Source organism: Bos javanicus, chromosome 6 (assembly GCF_032452875.1).
Source record: "Bos javanicus breed banteng chromosome 6, ARS-OSU_banteng_1.0, whole genome shotgun sequence".
Taxonomy (NCBI): Eukaryota; Metazoa; Chordata; class Mammalia; order Artiodactyla; family Bovidae; genus Bos; species Bos javanicus.
This window is the reverse complement of record NC_083873.1, coordinates 23,063,899-23,084,151: the sequence shown is the minus strand read 5'-3', so window position 1 is coordinate 23,084,151 and position 20,253 is coordinate 23,063,899. Positions and strand designations below refer to the sequence as shown.

Here is a 20,253-nt window from a genome sequence, read left to right as displayed (position 1 = left end):
GCTTAAAATAAGACACCAAAAATGGAGGACAGAATGAAAACTGACCGCGTCTTGTTTACCTTTGCATCCTTAGGACCTAGCACAGCACTTAGCTACATGGTTACCAATCTAATGAAGTTGGCTGAGCGATTAATAAATGCTACTATACTATGGACCTGAAGCAAAATACCGATCTGTATATTTCATTTTATATCAAATCCCTGGTTTCAGGAACTATCAACAGTGATAGGTATACAGCTCCAAACAACATTTCATGTCACACTTCTAATGGGCATGAAACATCAAGGGCTTTGTGGTTTATAATTCATTTCTTTATGAATGCACTTGGCTATTGCACAGACTTTCCATTACCTTAGCCACTTATAAAATAATTCCAAATAAGCTTTATCAGATTTTCAAAGAAGGGCAGCCCTGGAAGAATCTGTTTGCTTGAAATAGGCCACTAATGAGGTTGACATGAAGAATGTTCCTGCAGAAGCAACCTGCAAAGACAAATAGTGCAAGTGAATTCGTTATATTTCACTTTCTCCTCCTCCTCTGCTCTTCTGATAGTTCTGCTTTGCTTAACATTTTGAATATTTAATACTATGCAAATTTTTCCCATTCAGTATCATTTCTATTCTAGAGAAAATTTTATAGAAGTCATTCTACCAACATTTAAAATAAATGGGTTGGTATTTGGGGCATTTGCATTGTTTGAGATTATTTTGAGCCTCAAAAATTGTTTTTCTTCCTTTATGGACTTTTTTAATGTTTAAAGGTAGTGAAAGGTACTAATAATGCATTCATTATTCTTTCTTCTTAAATTCCAACTTTAGGTAGGAAGAGAAAAACAAGGTTTCACTCGGTCAGAGAATCATCAAAATTGACGTTATGTCATAATTGCCTTGACAGCATCATTTGAACGTTGATGCAATAAAATACTGTCAAGAATAATATTCTCCAAGATCTTAAACACATGGGAACAGGACCACCCCCATATATTACAAAAACTAACATTAGTCTGTGACTTAACTTTCTATTGTTTCTGTTCGTCTAAACCTCCACTAAAAAGAATTGCTTCCTCAAAACCATGCATTTTATTTAAATTCATGTGCACTTAAGAATTTATCCAGGAGCTGTTTGGCCTGGGCGGGCTTGGGAAAAAAGAATTGGTAGCATTTTAGCATGTCAGAACTAAGTAAGACCCTAGAGATCATCTCATCTTAGCCTTAACTTCATTGGCAAAGGAAATAAAGGCCTGAGGGAAAAAGTCATTTTCCCATGTCATGCATGTTGTTAATATTAAGATAAAACTACACTCCTTCCACTGTCCCAAGTTGATTACCATTCTGGTATTTAGATTTTTTTCAGTTACTATATGTTTAGAACAGACTCTCATCTTACCACAAATCCTATTGTACAAAAATAATACTTTCAAATCTAAACCTGAGTGATCCATACTCAATGTTTGGTTCTCCCTATAGCATGGGTTTTCTAGTTGTCTCCTATAAACGTTATGCATTTTATGATTAAAATGCATAAAGCTTTCTAGGACCAAGATTTTGCTGGCAGACACAATTTAAATGTTTCAGCTAATGTTTACTGTAAAAAGAAACATTAACAAATTCGGAATTTATATCTTTTCTTAAGGCTAATAGATGGGCTTCCCTGGTGGCTCAGATGGTAAAGCGTCTGCCTGCAGTGCGGGAGACCCGGGTTCGATCCCTGGGTTGGGAAGATCTCCTGGAGAAGGAAACGGCAACCCACTCCAGTACTCTTGCCTGGAAAATTCCATGGACTGAGGAGCCTGGTAGGCTACAGTCCATGGGGTCGCAAAGAGTCGGACACGACTGAGCCACTTCACTTTCTTTCAAGGCTAATAGAGCATGTGTCCTTGGTATGCATGTTTGTACTGGGCATCCTTTGGGTGGGTTGGCTCTTTCTTCAGGAAACGAGTTAATATAAGTATCTTCCCAAGATAAACTCATATTCAAAAACACCTCCTAACTTTCATAGCAATGAGAAATGGTGTGTTTGGAAATATGTTAATTGCTAATTGAGCTTTGTAAGGAAATGAGGTTTGTCTCTAGGTGGAAGGAGGGAAACAGTTGTAGTGGATGGAGCCAGAAATGAGTTAGGAGGGAATTTTAAGGCAGATTAGACAGATAGAGGGGCTTCGCAGCGGCTCAGTGGTAAAGAATCCGCCTGCCAACATAGATGTGGATTCATTCAATCCCTGAATCGGGAAGATCTCCTGGAGAAGGGAATGGCTACACGTTCCAGTAGTCTTGCCTGGAAAATCCCATGGACAGAGGAGCCTAGCAGGCTACAGTCCATGGGGTCACAGACAGTCAAACACAACTTAGCAACTAATCAACAACAATACTATGGAGCATGATTTAGTGCCTATCCTTCTCTTAAAGAGTTCTGTGATCAGCACTTTCATCATCATCCTACTCAGAGCATCCTATCCCCCACCCCAATCCTACATCCCATTTCACGATGTTATGGCTAAAATAGCTGCTTAAATATCAACATTAAATACACTGCTGTAACTTCTCAATCTAGAAACTGAGACTGTTTACCTGTTTAACATTTCCTATATTTCACAAAGTCTGGATATTTATTGTCAGCAAAATGTATTTCAACAAAATATAAGGTGATTTTTAACAAATTAATGCCAAAAGCTGGAAAAAGTAATTCTATTTACCAGTACTCTATCATAGCTTCACAATTTATCAGAGTTCTTAAAGCTTATCAGTAAATGTGCATTTTATTGGACAAATTTGTTTTCTGACTTTATCTTTGGATTCAGATGTTTATTCATTTTAATGATTCCATATTACACCGTTTTTTTGTCTGAGACAGTCTCAGTTTCTGTCTTAACAATATTGGTGAAAAAACCCAGAGTGTCTGCATGTTATTAAAATTTCAAAAGTGTTTTATGTTTTCAAGACTTTTAGAACTGGCCAATGAAAAAAATCAAGTACCGCTCATAAAAATACTTTTATTATCCTAAAATATATTCATATACCATATATCCACCAGTATATTTTATTTGAGAAAAAAATGTAAGCCACAATCCCAGAACTTGCCAGTATGTTATATTTAGCATGTTTTCCAAATACTGACTTGAAGCAGAAAATTGATTTTCAACCAAAAATGTTATTTCATGTGTGTAATTTCTCTTAAACACATCATACACTTAAAGTATATTTGCTTCTCCTATTTGAAGGAAGACAGTAGAGCAGGGTCGGAGAAGGCAATAGCACCCCACTCCAGTACTCTTGCCTGGAAAATACCATGGACGGAGGAGCCTGGTGGGCTGCAGTCCATGGGGTTGCTAGGAGTTGGACACAACTGAGTGACTTCATTTTCACTTTTCACTTTCATGCATTAGAGAAGGAAATGGCAACCCACTCCAGTGTTCTTGCCTGGAGAATCCCAGGGACAGGGGAGCCTGGTGGGCTGTCGTCTATGGGGTTGCACAGAGTTGGACAGGACTGAAGCGACTTAGCAGCAGCAGCAGTAGAGCAGGGTACCCTTTCTATTGACAACAGCTTGCAAAGTATAAATGCATAATAAATAACAGTTGATTTGATATGGTTTAAGGAATGTTCTTGGGGCTTCCCAGGTGGCACTAGTGGTAAAGAACCCACCTGCCAATGTATGAGACATAGGAAATGTGGGTTCAGTCCCCGGGTCAGGAAGATCCCCTGGAGGACTCAGGCATTCTTGCCTGGAGAATCCTCATGGACAGAGCAGTCTGGTGGGCTACGGTCCATAGGGTCGCAAAGAATCAGACATGACTGAAGTGACTTAGCATGCACACACAAAGGGAACTTCCTTAAATTTCATAAAGTGCTATCTGAATTCATCACAGATATGACCTTGATATTAGATCAGTTTAAAGAATAAAATCAAAGAAGCCAAAATACTGCTGGGATGCATCTCCCAGGCAGAGTGGTCAAGCACCATCCATCCAGTTGGAACACTCCCACTCCTGTGTGCCTCCGTCGGGTTACCCCAGGGACTCCCATGCAGCTGTTCAGGGGAGCAGAGACAAGCATGTGGGAAATGCCCTAAGGTTCTTTTTTTTTTTGGCCACACCACATGGCATGTGGGATCTTAGTTCCCAGACTAGGGACTGAAGTGCTTAAGTGAAGTCTTAACCACTGGACCGCAGGAAAGTCCAACCCTGCCGCTGCTGCTGCTAAGTCGCTTCAGTCGTGCCCGACTCTGTGCGACCCCATAGACGGCACCCCACCAGGCTCCCCGTCCCTGGGATTCTCCAGGCAATAACGCTGGAGTGGGTTGCCATTTCCTTCTCCAATGCATGAAAGTGAAAAGTGAAAGTGAAGTTGCTCAGTCGTGTCCGACTCTTAGCGACCCCATGGACTGCAGCCCACCAGGCTCCTCTGTCCATGGGACTTTCCAGGCAAGAGTACTGGAGTGGGGTGCCATTGCCTTCTCCGAGTCCAACCCTAAGGTTCTTTTTAATCCTCTCTCTAGGGCTCCTTCTTTGCTGTTTTTCTTTTGACAGAACATACTTATTTTACAGTTTCTTTCAGAGTGTTTCATTACATTTAGTTCTTGATATGCTGTTTTGCTGACTTTGTCTCACTGTGGTTTGTTTCCTTGTGTGATTTCTAATTCTTTTTCTTTATTGGAGAATAATTGACCTGCAGTGTTCTGTAAGTTACAGATGTACAATATAGTGATTCACAGTTTTTAAAGATTAGACCCCATTGATAGGTAATAAAATATCAGTTATATTCCCTGAACAGTATGTCCTCAGTTATGGATTATGGAAGATGAGAGGCAGCAGTGCTGTGAAGAACCACGCAATAGACTGAAGTGCAAGCCTTGAGAGTCCAACTCACATCTCCACCAGCAACAGTTCTGGGATCATTTCGATATTATGTAGCCCTTTTAAATGTTAGTTATTTCCATCTTCCTCATCTGTAAACATATGACATTGGATCAGTCCTCCAAGGCCTCTTGCAGTTCCCAAACTCTGTAGTTTAGCCTACGCATTAAAAATAAATGGAACTCTGGGATGTTCAGTTTCTAGAATCAAGCTCTAAAGGCTATAGACTTTTCCATTAACAAATGCCAGAAGGTATACAGAACTTTGTGGGTACTCAATAAATATTAAACAATCAATCTTATCTTTCATCTGCAAAATGGGGTGAGTAATGCTGACTTGTCTCACAGAATTCTGTGTGAGAAATAATAAATGAGAACAAAGCACTTTTCAGATAATGAAGTAATTCGAATAAGCTGCTTTAATAGGTCTGAGGTCTAGCTAGATGATGCAAGAATAAAGTGTCTTTTTTATTATTACATCTGTGAAATACAGCAGTCTTTTCATCTGTTTAAGAAGAAACAGTCTATCATCCTTGCTTATCACCAAAAAGTCAGCATGAGTAATTTCTATACAAATGGAATTTTTCATGTGATTTTACCATTAATCACTTTTAACAAAATGCAGCTTTTATCTTTACCTGATATCAAAATGGAATCATATCTTGATTTAAACAGTTTAATGAGGCGTTCCATCAGTATTATACTACTCTGAGCAAAGAAGAGGCTTTTTGAAATGACTGATAAGCTGCACAAATGAGAAGATTGTAAATCTAATAATCCTCCTACTAAAAAAATAATACAATTCAGGAATTGTTACTAAGGAAAATGAAGTATTGCATTCTAGTTTCCTAGAGTCTTCTACAGGATGTTCTTTTTAATGTTTCTGTTCAATAAATATGTGTTCTATTTTTTACAGTGTTTCAACAAAAAGCTGCCAGAAGACAATCTGATGGTGACAAGTTGCACGGTCCTAAGAAACAAGGTATTGATATGAACTTCAGCTTTTTAAATAATCTTTAAGAGTTAAAGAAGTTTTATGAATACTGACTAAAGTCTCCTGAGATAGAAGTAAATAGCTGTGTACTTGATTAATTTTACTCTTAAGTCACTGTCTTACCCAAAGTAACTTTTCCATAAAAAGATGATGGCAAGATAATTCTTTTAGTTAATAAAAGCAAATTATTTTAATTAACAAAAGGAAAGAAATTAACAAAGGCCTTATGAGGATATTTGTGGTGATGTTGATGATGTTGTTTGTTATCACAGCTCTAGGAGGGTCAAGTAAGACAAATTCTCACAGACCTTGAGAGAGAAGTCTCTAGAACGTAACTTGGTAGGAGGGGCAGATGGCTGATTCCCCAGAGGAGACCAGCATGGGTTTTCTGTGCTCTGCGTTGAACTCCAGGCAAAGATTGTACCCTTTTCTCACAGTTCTCTTGCCTTAGGCACTGAATCCCACGTTTTTTGTTCTTTATGTTCTTCTTTTTTGTTGTTTTGTTTTGTTTTGTTTAATTTTATTTTATTTTTAAACTTTACATAATTGTATTAGTTTTGCCAAATATCAAAATGAATCCGCCACAGGTATACATGTGTTCCCCATCCTGAACCCTCCTCCCTCCTAAATACTTATTTCTAATGCAGAAAAGAAATAAACATTGTAGCTACTGAGGCATCTCACACAGGAGGAATGTTTTCCTCTGGTTCCATAGGAGGTGGCTGCTTCCAGTCTTTTCTGATACACTTGGTTCCTATTGAAAAGAGAGACTCTAGCAGGTGATTTATAATAATATTTTTCTGATAATAAGGCATTGGTTAAGATTCAGAAATGCAGAATATAAAAGGTGGCAGAAATGGAGGTAGTGCTGGATGGTTTGATAATCAAAGAACACGTACTGATGCTTTTAACCTCAACCCACTTCTGAAATAACGTCCCTCCAAAGTCATTCAGTTCAGTCACTCAGTCATGTCTCTTTGTGACCCCATGGAACACAGCACACCAGGCTTCCCTGTCCATCACCAACTCCCAGAGCTCATTCAAACCCATCCATTGAGTAGGTGATGCCATCCAACCATCTCATCCTCCCTCATCCCCTTCTCCTCTTGCCCTCAATCTTTCCCAGCATCAGGTTCTTTTCCAATGAGTCAGTTCTTGGCATCAGGTGGCCTAAGTATTGGAGCTTCAGCTTCAGCAACAGTCCTTCCAATGAATTCTTGATTTCCTTTAGGATTCCTTTAGGATTGAATGGTTGGATTTCTTTGCAGTCCAAGGGACTCTCAAGAGTCTTCTCCAACACCACAGCTCAAAAGCATCAGCTTTCTTTATAGTCCAACTCTCACATCCATACATGACTACTGGAAAAACCATAGCTTTCGCTAGATGGACCTTTGTTGGTAAAATAATGTCTCTCCTTTTTAATATGCTGTCTAGGTTGGTCATAGCTTTTCTTCCAAGGAGCAAACATCTTTTAATTTCATGGCTGCAGTCACTATCTGCAGTGATTTTGGAGCCCAAGAAAATAAAGTCTGTCACTGTTTCCATGGTTTCCCCATCTATTTGCCATGAAGTGATGGGATCAGATGCCATGATCTTACTTTTCTGAATGTTGAGCTTTAAGCCAACTTTTTCACTCTCCTCTTTCACTTTCATCAAGAGGCTCTTCAGTTCCTCTTTGCTTTCTGCCATAAGGGTGGTGTCATCTGCATATCTGAGGTTATTGATATTTCTCCTGGCAATCTTGATTCCAGCTTGTGCTTCATCCACCCTCGCATTTCTCATGATGTACTCTGCATATAAGTTAAATAAGCAGGGTGACAATATACAGACTTGATGCACTCCTTTCCCAATTTGGAACCAGTCTGTTGTCACATGTCCAGTTCTTACTGTTGCTTCTTGACCTGAGTACAGATTTCTCAGGAGGCAGGTCAGGTGGTCTGGTATTCCCATCTCTTTCAGAATTTTCCACAGTCTGTTGGGATCCACACAGTCAAAGGCTTTGGCATAGTTAATAAAGCAGAAATAGGTGTTTTTCTGGAACTCTCTTGTTTTTTTGATGATCCAACGTATGTTGGCAATTTGATCTCTGGTTCCTCTGCCTTTTCTAAATCCAGCTTGAACATCTGGAATTTCACAGTTCACATACTGTTGAAGCCTGGCTTGGTGGATTTTGAGCATTACTTTACTAGCGTGTGAGATGAGTGCAATTGTGTAATAGTTTGAACATTCTTTGGTATTGCCGTTCTTTGGGATTGGAATGCAAACTGACCTTTTCCATTCCTGTGGCCACTGCTGAGTTTTCCAAATTTGTTGGCATATTGGGTGCAGCACTTTCACAGCATCATCTTTCAGGATTTGAAATAGCTCAAATGGAATTCCATCACCTCCACTAGCTTTGTGTGTAGTGATGCTTCCTAAGGCCCACTTGACTTCACATTCCAGGATGTCTGGCTCTAGGTGAGTGATCACACGGTTGTGGTTATCTGGGTCATGAAGATCTTTTCTGTTCAGTTCTTCTGTGTATCCTTGCCATCTCTTCTTAATATTTTCTGCTTCTGTTAGGTCCATACCATTTCTGTCCCTTACTGAGCCCATCTTTGCATGAAATGTTCCCTTGGTATCTCTGATTTTCTTGAAGAGATCTCTCGTCTTTCCCTTTCTATTGTTTTCCTCTATTTCTTTGCATTGATCACTGAGGAAGGCTTTCTTATCTCTCCTTGCTATTCTTTGGAACTCTGCATTCAAATGGGTATATCTTTCCTTTTCTCTTTTGCCTTTAGCTTCTCTTTTCTCAGCTATTTGTAAGGCCTCCAAGTAATGTTACCTTAAAATTGTTACCTGTAAATCATGAGAGAGACCTTAAAGCTGGAAGTTATTTTACCAGCAGCCACTAACCACTTCCATAGTCTCTTTATGTTCCATTATGTAAATGGCGAGGTACTGGTTGCACCAACTTCTAACACCTGTCAACCTGTTGAATACATAACCTCAATGGACTTGGTCCTGGGATGCCCTGGATCATCCTCCAAAGAAAGGTGTGTCCTTAAATGAATAATCTTCACCCATCACGTCAAGTGGCTTTTCTCATGACAGCGACATTGTGCTTATATCGTTCTTGCAACAAATACATGGTATTTGAATGCAGCACATGATGAGCCTGAACTTCCAGTCTCCCACAAATCACTTGGATATACTGCTTATAAATTCATATGCAAAAAACTCCTTACTGGGCAGTTTTTTATATCTAATGATTCTTATTTTGAGGGGAAAGAAATATCTTTTTAAGTCTACTGTTAACCTCCCACTGTGCCTTTAGCTCTCTTAAGAAATAGTTGCAGAACTCCATGTGAGACCATTGTACAGCTTGGATCAAACAGTTATTGAAGAATTAAAGTAGAGAAGATTATTCCTATCTGGACTCCTCCACACATCTCATAGAACTCTGGAAAGAATAAAGAGAGGGGATGCTTTGAGCTCTTTGGGAGAAAGTTCCCATGAAGCATTTTTAGCAAATTATTCAATTATCATACTTTAATTAAATCATGTTAGAATTAAGGGGATGATGTGAAGAAGGCCACAGGAGATGGAAGAAGGTAACAAGTGGCAAGTGTAAGGAAGGGATCTCAGAATGCCTGATGTATTATCCTCTGGTTGTCCCACAGAGAGCAATATAAGGAAAGGCTGCTGATGTTTTGGAAGCCTGTATGAAATCTATTATTATTCTACCATAAGTATAGAAGAGTAATCCCTTGTTTACTCAGAAGAAAGGGGGCAGAGGGAATGATGAAAGTAAACAAGAACCTAAATTATAATATATTTTATTGGGTTAACATCTGTCCATGTCTTGTTACTTAATTTGCTTCCTCAAGATCAATGATAACTTGATTTATTTTTTAATTCTTGGGGATTAGGATACTGAAAATTTTAATTGAATTTTTGTGTGAACTTTTCTGTCTAGATATTTCAATCCAATTATTGATGATATTTTTGATTAGTCAACTTAAAGGAGTTCATTTCTTGGTTCCTTTAACTGTGGACATCCGTAATTCAGCAGAATGGAAAAGAATATTGTTCTGTTTTCAAGGATAGAGGAACATTAAATCTTACAAAATGTAAAGAAAAAAGCAAAGCCTTCCTGATGACTGCAATCTGAAATCAGAATCTAGAGGAAAAAAACAAGAATAATTGGGAAGGGGGACTTCCCTGGCCGTCCAGTGGTTGAGACTTTACCTTTCAATGTAGGGGGTGCAAGTTTGATCCCTGGTGGGGAAGCTAGGATTGCACATGCCTCTCCACCAAGAAACAAAAACATAAAACAGGCACACTATCGTAACACATTAAATAAAGATTTTTTTAAAAAAAGAACAATTGGAAAGAAAATTTTTTAAAAATCAAATACCTAATGGGCTTACTCTGTCCAACCATTCTTCTCTAAACCTTTTCAGATATTTATGACCATCCAGACCATAGGACATACTTAGCAATCAAAACAGCTTATGCCTAAATTAATGAATACTCTTCAAATATCCTGGGATTTCATGGTATAATAGGAAAAGTAATACATACTTCACCAATGATAAACTATTCGGTAGAGAACAACAAAAACAAAAAGACCCTTGTGTGAAGTGTTTGTCAGAGTCAAGATTTTTTAAAGGGACTGGACAGGTTCTCTAAAGGTTAAGGAAATTATTCAATTATTTCAGTATATATTATTTTTTTACTGAAAGGAAAGGAATTATGAGAGCCAACTAATTTTCCATTGTAAGTACAGACATTTCAGATGCCCTGTGTTGAAGACTGCCAAGGGATTGCCAGGAAGTTTCATTGTTGCTAAGTCAAGGAATTTTCCTGAGGAAAAGGAAAAAAATTAATTGGCACCATTTCCATGGAAACTAAATAGATTTCTTCAACTCAGTTTTCACATTTTGAAAAAAAAAATAAGAAAAATGCTGAGGACTTTGAATCACAGATTAGAAGTTTCCATCAAAATTCAGTTTTAAAGTCAGTTTTTCCAAATTACTTTTAAAATTAGAAAAATTTTAAATCAATACCAGAGCGTTGTCCCCAGAATATGCTGCTACCACCCACTTCCCAAAATTGAGCACCATAGAGTGGTCAAGAGTTTGTTCCTCAACGTGGCTAACCAGAGAACTGAATTTTGGCAGTGAGTTTGGAATCAATCACAGTTTTGATGTCTGAGTCTTATTAACTAAGCTCATGGAGGACTGACTTCTAACCCTCAACTCCAATCTATTAAATCTATAATATGGGACAACTCCTTCCAAGTGACAAGAATGCTTGCATTCATTAGACACTTGCCAAATAATGAAGTTTCTATAAAACGTAATTAGTGATTAGAAGACTAGCAGGTGAACTTGATCAAGTCAGAGGGTGCTGGAGGAACATAAGAGCTTCAGGGACATGGAAATATCTGGTTTATTTTTCCTGCCTCACAAAATAATATAATAGTCTGGGGTAAAGATTGTTCATGTCTCCCAGACCTGTTACAACTTTTTTCCCCATTATATCTTTTTTCATGGGCTGTACCAAGGGGCCTTTTTCTATCTTCGCCAGAATCATCCCATTTTATTAGCATAGTCGGACCTCAAAGATGATGCCTGGCAATTGAGGAGGTTTAGCGTTCTTAGCATCCTTAACTGCCCCTCTGGTCATGGCCACAAATATGTCCAGTCACACAGTGAAATAATAATAATCCCTCAAGCGTGTGTTGTTGCTGTCATGCTTGGAAGGCAAACTGTATTTTTGAGGGATTGGGGTAGTAGGTAGGAGGGAGGAGGATCACATCCACCCTAGCCAGCTGCCTATCCAAGTAACTCTCAGTCCTAGGTGAGCATATGAATTATTCGTAGGGCTTCTAGAATTTGATTGCCTATGTCCTATTTTAGACATGGACAGCAAGTGGAACACATGAGAACAGCCATGTGCTATAATAATAATCACCTCACACCAACACAAAAAAAAACACAAAATCTAACCAAAAGGAACTATTTCTCAGGCCATATTGTGGTCAAACCTGGCCTCTAAATGTATTATATTTAAAAAATAATGTGCACAATGTAATTTCAACTCTTTTTAATGTTTAAACCTTTCAATTTTTGCCATGTTTAAACCATGTTTTAATCTGTCTCATGTAAAAATTCAAATCTCCAACCACTCCCTATTGTATTACTATATCGTTTGCCACAAATGACTTTTGATATTCTCATTTATCATCATGCTTTCCATATTGTTTTCTTATACTTGAGACACATTTCTCTAAACTCATAATTCTGTCAGAACTGGGAAAATAAAGATATATCATGAGAATCATGCTATCAACAAAAACCTAAAAGAAAAAATATTGATAATGAAGACTATTCTGATGTGTTTAACAAGCAGGCACTAAATCTTCTCTGCTCAATAATTCTATCTGGCACCTGTAAGCTTTGGAGTTTGCAACTTGTAATATAATCTCTACCCACTAATTCTTCAACGCAGACTGAAAAATCGTTATTGGCTGGTCTTTTCAAGGAGTGTGCATGCTCTTGGGAAAGATATAGTCAGGGAATGCACCTTATATGAGCTCTCTAAGTTCCCAGTGCCATACCAGTTTGATGAATCTTAAATAATAGAATTTTCTGTAAGTAGGAGACCTAGGGAAATGCAGATGGTATTACCCATATGTGGGAAAAAGAGAATACTGGTCCCTGAGGTATTTTCATCAGGTTGCTTTTGCCAATACTTGATATATTAAAAAGAAAAGGGGAAATTATCAAAATGTGGTTATGTGTACTCTACAGAAGAATAATGGCTTCAATTCTCTTTTTCAGTATAACGTACATTTCTATTTGTCATGTTGTTTATGGAAGATTTGTTTTGGTTAAAGTCATACCTGGAAAAACTTGTGTAATAGCTGGGGTCTTATCTAAATGGTGATGTGTCAACAGCCCACGGTGGCCTTTCAGAAATGCTCCTGAAGGAAAGGCATCAAAATGATGGAATTCTTAATAACAATAGAAACAAAGACTTAAAAAAAAGCTAATAGTGACAAAAAAATGCTAATAGTTAAAAAAAATGATACTAATTCCAGTTAATTTTAAGGTTGAACAAAGGAGATTGAAACAGATAAAATGAGTAGTTCACCTGCTGACCCCCAGTTATCACCCGATTTGTTGTTGTTGTTCATTCACTAAGTCGTGTCTCTCTGTGAGTCCATATGCAGCCCATGGACTGCAGCATGTCAGGCTCACCTGTCCTTCACAATCTGAAATTTGCTCAAATTCATGTCCACTGAGTCAGTGATACTATCTAACCATCTCATCCTCTGTCACCCCCTTTCCCTTTTGCCTTCAATCTTTCCCGGTATCACAAGTGCTAGTTTTTGAAAGTTCTCCCCACTCCAGCTCTGGTCTTTCCATACACATATGGAAAAAGTAGTTCTCTTAAGTAGAAAGCAGGCTGAGATCCTGCAATAAAGAAAGCTGTGTGATGGAAGGATGGGATGGGCAAGAACCACTGTTTGTTCAGGAAGTCAGTTGCTTGTAGACCTATGAGAACATAGTGCCAAAGAATCACGCTCCCCCGTACGTAACAAAGTTACACTAGACAAAACCACTAAGCCCTGGGATTTTGAGTTGTGAATTGCACCTGCCAAAGTCCTGTGTAGTCCTGAAGCAGAAAACAAAATTTGATCTGAACACAAGGAAAGGAAACAGAGGATAAACAACCACCAAGTCTCTTGTTGAACAAGATTTTATGAAGAAGAGGATATGTAAATAACTTCAAAACCCATGTCAAAGGAAAGAAAGAATTCATCATGAAGACTCAGGTTAATTATACTTTGATAAATGATTTATTTAATGAGTGAGGTTGTATCTTCCCAAGAACCATCAAGCTATCAGAAGAAAAACAATGTGAAATATTCATGCATGCCCCCCCACACAAAATGAGATCACCTCAACTAATGACTGGTAACTGTCTAAGTCTGAAACATTTTACAAATATTTTAATTTTTTAGAAGATAACTGAAAAGAAGTATGAGTTATTTTGAATTTTCATTTATTAAATTAAGCTAAACTATTCAGCTTTCAGGATCAGTGCTAGATTGTTGTTGTTCAGTCACTAAGACGTGTCCGACTTGTTACAATCCCATGAACTGCAGCACACCAGGCTTTCCTGTCCTTCACTATGTCACAGAATTTGCTCAAACTCATGTCCATTGAATCAGTGATGCCATCCACCCATCTTATCATCTGCCGCTCTCTTCTCCTCCTGTCCAGAATCAGGGTCTTTTCCAATGAGTTGGCTCTTCCCATCAGGCGGCCAAAGAATTTTAGCTTCATCATCAGTCCTTCCAGTGAATACTCAGGGTTGATTTCCTTTAGAATTGACTGGTTTGATCTCCTTAAAGTCCAAGGGACTCTCTAGAGTCTTCTCCAATACCACAATTAAAAAGCATAAATTCTTCAGCAGTCAGGTACTCAGCCTTCTTTGTGGTCCAACTGTCGCTGGGAAAACCATAGCTCTGACTGTACAGATGAAGAAACAATCCCAAAATAATGGTGAAATATCTTAACTTAGATTTTCTGTTTTAAAAATAAAAGTCAGTTTTAAAACTTAGAGAATGGTGTAACAAGAATTTGACATAATGGACTACATGATTTATTGGGAAAAGATCACAACCTAAGAAGTTTATATTTAGTTTGCTAATTAGTTTGTTAGCTTGCTGATTAGATTTTTAGTTTGCTAATTAGATTGTTAGTTGTTTAGTTTGTTCATATAAGAAGAAAATAAATATATTTTTTGGATATCCAAGATTTTTAAAAAAGATAGTGTTTCTATGTCATCATCAAAGTATTCCCCAAAATATCTTCTAAGTAAAGGAATGACAGTAAAATTAAAAGCTTGAATAAAAGTTATAGTGTTAAAGAATTTGTGGTGAATAATGAATTCAATAAAACATGGAATTAAGTGTAAATAATTATTAACCTTTGCAACAACCCTGTAAGTAACGGTATTAGACAAACTGAAGTTTACAGGGGTGGGGTAAGACAGAGCTGAGATTTGTACCTGTGCTTGCTTGGTTCTAAATGCCATGCTATGTATTTTCTTTTATAACAGATGTTGGTTCAAATTTGGATAAAAGACAAAATCAAACTACATCTTGCTTTTAAAATATATACTGCATAAATATACTAAAGAAAACAAAAGTTGAAAATTTATGGTCAGTAATGACTGCTTACAGAAACAGAAACAAAGGTATTATTTTCAGTCTTAACTTTAGAAAAAATATAATTCAAGGCAAAAGTATTAGACAAAGAAAATGACTTCATTTATTTAAATTCTGAAATCCAAATAAAAGCATGTCATCCAAATAAAAGCATTCTTTCATGAGGCAAATATTAAAACATTATAGTATTTAAATAAAGTGTGGTAAAATAAAAGAACCTGACAAAACCCTCAATAGTAGTGACATGTTAGAAATACTTTGAATCTTTGATAAAATAGTAAAAATGCAAAAAAAAAATAGAATAGAAAAAATTAAGATAATGTCAGTTGGTGCTTAATAAAATATATGCTTTTCAGGGTCCTTAATTGATAATATGCTGTATGAGTTTTTTAAAATTCATTAAAAATATGACCTATTCAACCCACTCTCTGATCTCAATATGTTAAGCAGAGGCAACGTCATACCCTAAATCTTTAGTGAGTAACAATTAAAGGAAAGCAAAGGAAGCAGACACTAAGAAAAAGAAAAACTGGAATAAAACCAATGAAATAAATCTAGTAAAAGTTGAAAATTAATAGAACTTGAGGAATTCACAGATATGAAATGTTGACTAAATCTAAAAGTTTATTTTTAAAAGGAGTAAATTAGCAAATCCTCTGGCAAATCTAGCCAAGAGAAAACACCAATAAGAAAACCAGTCATGAGAAAATGTCAGTATATAGAATCAGAGGAAATGTTTATTTTATTTTCTTGTATCTAAAAATATATGACTTTTCAAAGAGAAATGCTAATTAACAGAATTATGTCAGATGATAATGATGTGTCAGTATAGGTTTATCAGTGGCAACAAATATCCCACTCTGGTGGGTGATGTTGATAATGGCAGAGGCTACACATATGTGGGACTGGAGGTAGGTGTCGATCTCTGATCCTTCTACTCAATTTGACTGTGAACCTAAAATTACTCTAAATAATAGAGTATATTACTAGAACAAAGTCAACTTAATAAAAAAATTATGTAAAGTGATGAATGGAATTTTTTAAATACTACACAACTAATAGCTAAGGAATGTTTGTATGAATTTTAACTCAAAAGATTACCCAGGACAAGTTTTGTCACTGCATTATTTCAAACTCAAGTAAAACAGAATTTTCATATTTTATGAATCATCCCATCATCACTGACTTGGTGGACATGAGTTTGCGCAAACCCTATGAGATAGTGAAGGACAGGGAGCCTGGCCTGCTGCAGTCCATGGGGTCACGAAGAGTTAGACACAACTTAGCAACTGAACGATAGCAACAATATTACTTTGCAGACATCATAAAAGAAAAAAAAATATTCACTATAAAACAAAAAGTTCCTGCTAAATAGGGCCAGGATACCATTTTCTCACATGTGTAGATTAAATAGACTAAATTGTTCCTAAAATAATTTATAAATTTAAGGAAATCCCAGTCATTTTGAAAGGACTTTTTTTCCTTTGCGGAGAGACACAACAGTTTGGAATAATGCATTTTTTTTTAAACTTTACAAAATTGTATTAGTTTTGCCAAATATCAAAATGAATCCACCACAGGTATACATGTGTTCCCCATCCTGAACCCTCCTCCCTCCTCCCTCCCCCTACCATCCCTCTGGGCCGTCCCAGTGCACTAGCCCCAAGCATCCAGTATCATGCATTGAACAATGCATTTAAATTTATAAAGCTGATAAATAAATAAGAGCTGAAATGAGGTAACCATTTAGAAAAAAAAGAGATTTGGGCATCACCATTTCCCATGTGTGTTGTCTACTACTTATGCAATGCAAAGCTGTAGTATCTAGTGTTACATTGGTGTGAATCCCCTAACTGTGAAAGAATGGTTTAGATTAATTGCTAGAAGTTTTTGTTCTTTTTTTTACTGACATATGTACAACATTGATATGGTTAACACTTTACCATATATACAATTTTGCATCCTGCTTTTGTACTTGTCCTTATATAATAAGCACACTCTTCGTTGCACGTGGTCTTTTAAAGTATTGATATTATTTTAATGACTACGTAATACTTATTAAGTAAATACTTCACATTTTAAATTCTTTGGCATTGACCAGTCAAGTTGTTTGCTTTCAATTTTTCAGGAAAAAATGTTCTTCTAGCCAGTCCCTTGGTAATAGAAAGAATTTTTATGAAAAGTTTAATTTGTTTTCTTACCTAATCTCTAGGTTTATATGTCCATCAGATGAATTCCTTGATGTTTATTTGACCAAAACTTGATCAGATGGAAAATCTTGTAAAGAAAAATTGATCTGAAAGGAACAAAACTTTAGAAACTGTAGTTTGTCTTGAAGCTTTAACAATAAGAGAATAGGAGTCTGTCTATATGTACAAATAGTCTGACAAATGCTTTTCAATGAAAATTATGTTACACTCATACTATTATGTTATTATCTCATACTAACTCTTATGAAAATAAACTAATAATAAATATAAACTTGAGGAGGAAGGAAAAACCTTTACATCCCCATAAAACAATAAACTAAATGCAATAAAGCAATCTATCAAAAATTATAGGTTGCATGTTTTGGTTTGATTAGTTTGCCCTTAGGAAGAAAGGTGGTAAAATGCCTAATCATTTTTCTTTGCAACTTCGTCATACCTAATAGTAATTTATCATGACAGTTGTTTTTAATATTTTTAGTGTGGAAAAAAAAGAGGAAGAAGCAGATGTATGTAAAATTAGTCTAGTTGTACAGCTCACTTTCAGGACTCGATCTGTCTAGAATTTTGTCACTCCTAAATTGTGTTCTTTTGTTCTGTCTGCACAACCATGCAAAACTGAACCCTGCCTCCTCAAAAAAAAGTCATCTTGCTTATATTTTAGCAGCTAACATTTGAAATATGAAAGGATAATTGAAATGAATGTTAATAAAAGAATTCAATATTTTGGATTCAGTTAAACCCGCACGTGTAGCGAAACTGAAGCTGGGACCATTTTCTGGGAAGACTTGGCTTGAGATAACTTCTATAAAAGCAGAAAATCCAGCTGCACGGGTTTTTGAGATAAAAATGGATTCACACTTAGGCAAAGGGATGACAGAAGTGAGGTGCTAGTTAAATGGTATAACTGTTAAATGACGAAGCTAAACCTCCGCACTCTGGCAGGAACGGCACAAAGAATTCTACTGCAGAGGGCATCTCACGAATTGAATTGGAGCGTGGAGGCTTATAAAAAGCAAGTGGTATAAGAAGCAAGAGCTCAATTCTTATGTGTGCTTTTGGCTGCTAGCTGACTTTTGCTTCTCCAGTTCCCCTGAGATTGCAGGCTCCACCATCCCTGAAGGAAAAACTTTACAGTATGGAATCTGTTGGTACCTCGTTAGTCCTGGGGAAATAGGACTTCTGAAGACAGAAGATAAGCCAAGAAAGCTCCCATGGGAATCAGAATGATTGGCCATGGAGCAGTTTTATGTGCTTGTGAATCTTTACAGAAAGGAACCCTCTCTGTGGCCCCCTTTCCGAGAGTCACTGATGCGATCTCAAAACTGACAGAGACAAGAGAGGCCATTCCAAGACTGCCTTGCGGCTCAAGTTCCCATCAAATACTTAAAACTGCTATCAAGTACTCGAACTTGTCATTTCTAGACTAACCCACCCTATCAATGAATCTTTAATACTATAGAATTTGAAATAATGCCCTCCCTGTTTCCCAAATATTCATCAATCTGGTCTGGATACAATGTAAATGAACTACTTTTTTTTTTTTTTTTAATTTGCCACTCTCTTTTATGTAAGACCAAGGTACATTAGCAGGGGAGAGCTGTGTACACAGAGAGAGCACCAAGTTACAGGTTCCAGTCCTTAATCAGCAGCAGGAAGTTATTCTCACCAGCCCTAATCAGTTTCAGCAGAATTACTGTTACTTCCTTAGAGTGATAATCTCAAAGAATATCTATTTTACTGTAAATAGTTCATAATTTTTTTAATTTATTTTATTTATAGTATAGTGATCTACTTCTTTCTTGAAAACGAGTTCCCAGTAATGAGCAGTTTCTCCAGGGACATACCCACCGTACTCACCACCAACCTGCCTGTAGCTTGGTGGGACTACCTCTTCTCTCCTTCTAGACTCTGGGCATATTTGGATTTGATAGCACATAAGATGTGTGCTGCCGTGTCTTATGCAGTAAGTATGGACACAATAGAAATATGTAAATGAGAAAGTACAAAACTCAAATGAGTTCTGCAGCCAGGCAGGGAATACAAGGGTGATGTCATCCAAAGACTTAGAGGGAGTAACAGAGATGAGGAGAGTAGAGAGTCCCTATAAGCATGCACTTCACTTATGGCTTGAAGCACTGTGTGGAATAAATAGAATGCTGACTTCACCTGTGGTCTGCAGCTTGCTCTCAGTGTGCCTCAGGCCAGTGTCCTCTGTGGTATTTGTAGCCACATGTGAAACATCAGGCCACCTACTGTTCTCATTGTGCCAGACAACTAATACATTTGTTGTTATTGTCATTGGGTTCAGTCGCTTAGCCTTATCTAACTATTTACAACTTGTTGGACAGCTCCCCTGTCCTCCACTATTTCCTGGAGTTTGCTCATGTCCATCGAGTCAGTGATGCCATCCAACCATCTCATCCTTCTGCCCTCAATCTTTCCCAGCATCAGGAGCTTTTCCAATGAGTTGGCTCTTCGAAGTATTAGAACTTCAGCCTCAGCACCAATCCTTCCAATGAATATTCAGGTTTGATTTCCTTTAACTGGTAGATGGCATGCTTCAAAATAAACACTTTTGAAAAGGAAGCACTTCACTACTACAAAACAACCAGAAATTATTTATTTAAAATCTTTCAGGAATAAATTTTCAAATGATCCTAAACCTCTTGTGACATTTGGATGTTGGTTGAGATCTCTTTTCTCAAAGCTGGAGAGATTATGTTTATTCCATAAATATTTATTAGTAATAATAATATTACCTTTTATTTAGCTTTCTATGTGGCAAGGCCAATGCTAAGTATTTTGTGCACATGTGTGCTGTGTGCTGTGCTGTGCTGTGCTTAGTCACCCAGTTGTGTCCAGCTCTTTGCGACTCCATGGACTGTAGCCCACCAGGACCCTCTGCTCATGGAATTCTCCAGGCAAGAATACTGGAGTAGGTTGCCATTCCCTTCTCCAGGGGATCTTCC

General features: G+C 37.3%; 1 protein-coding gene across 5 annotated transcripts in view; it reads left to right on the top strand.

Annotated features, from left to right (window-relative positions):
• The window catches only part of BANK1 (B cell scaffold protein with ankyrin repeats 1), a 319,683-nt gene that overhangs the window by 285,484 nt on the left and 13,946 nt on the right, over positions 1-20,253 (top strand). For all 5 annotated transcript variants that reach the window (XM_061419555.1, XM_061419554.1, XM_061419553.1 and 2 more), the window contains one exon: positions 5,768-5,833. In XM_061419555.1, coding sequence (XP_061275539.1) covers positions 5,768-5,833 — 66 coding nt within the window. The remainder of the gene's footprint in view (positions 1-5,767; positions 5,834-20,253) is intronic.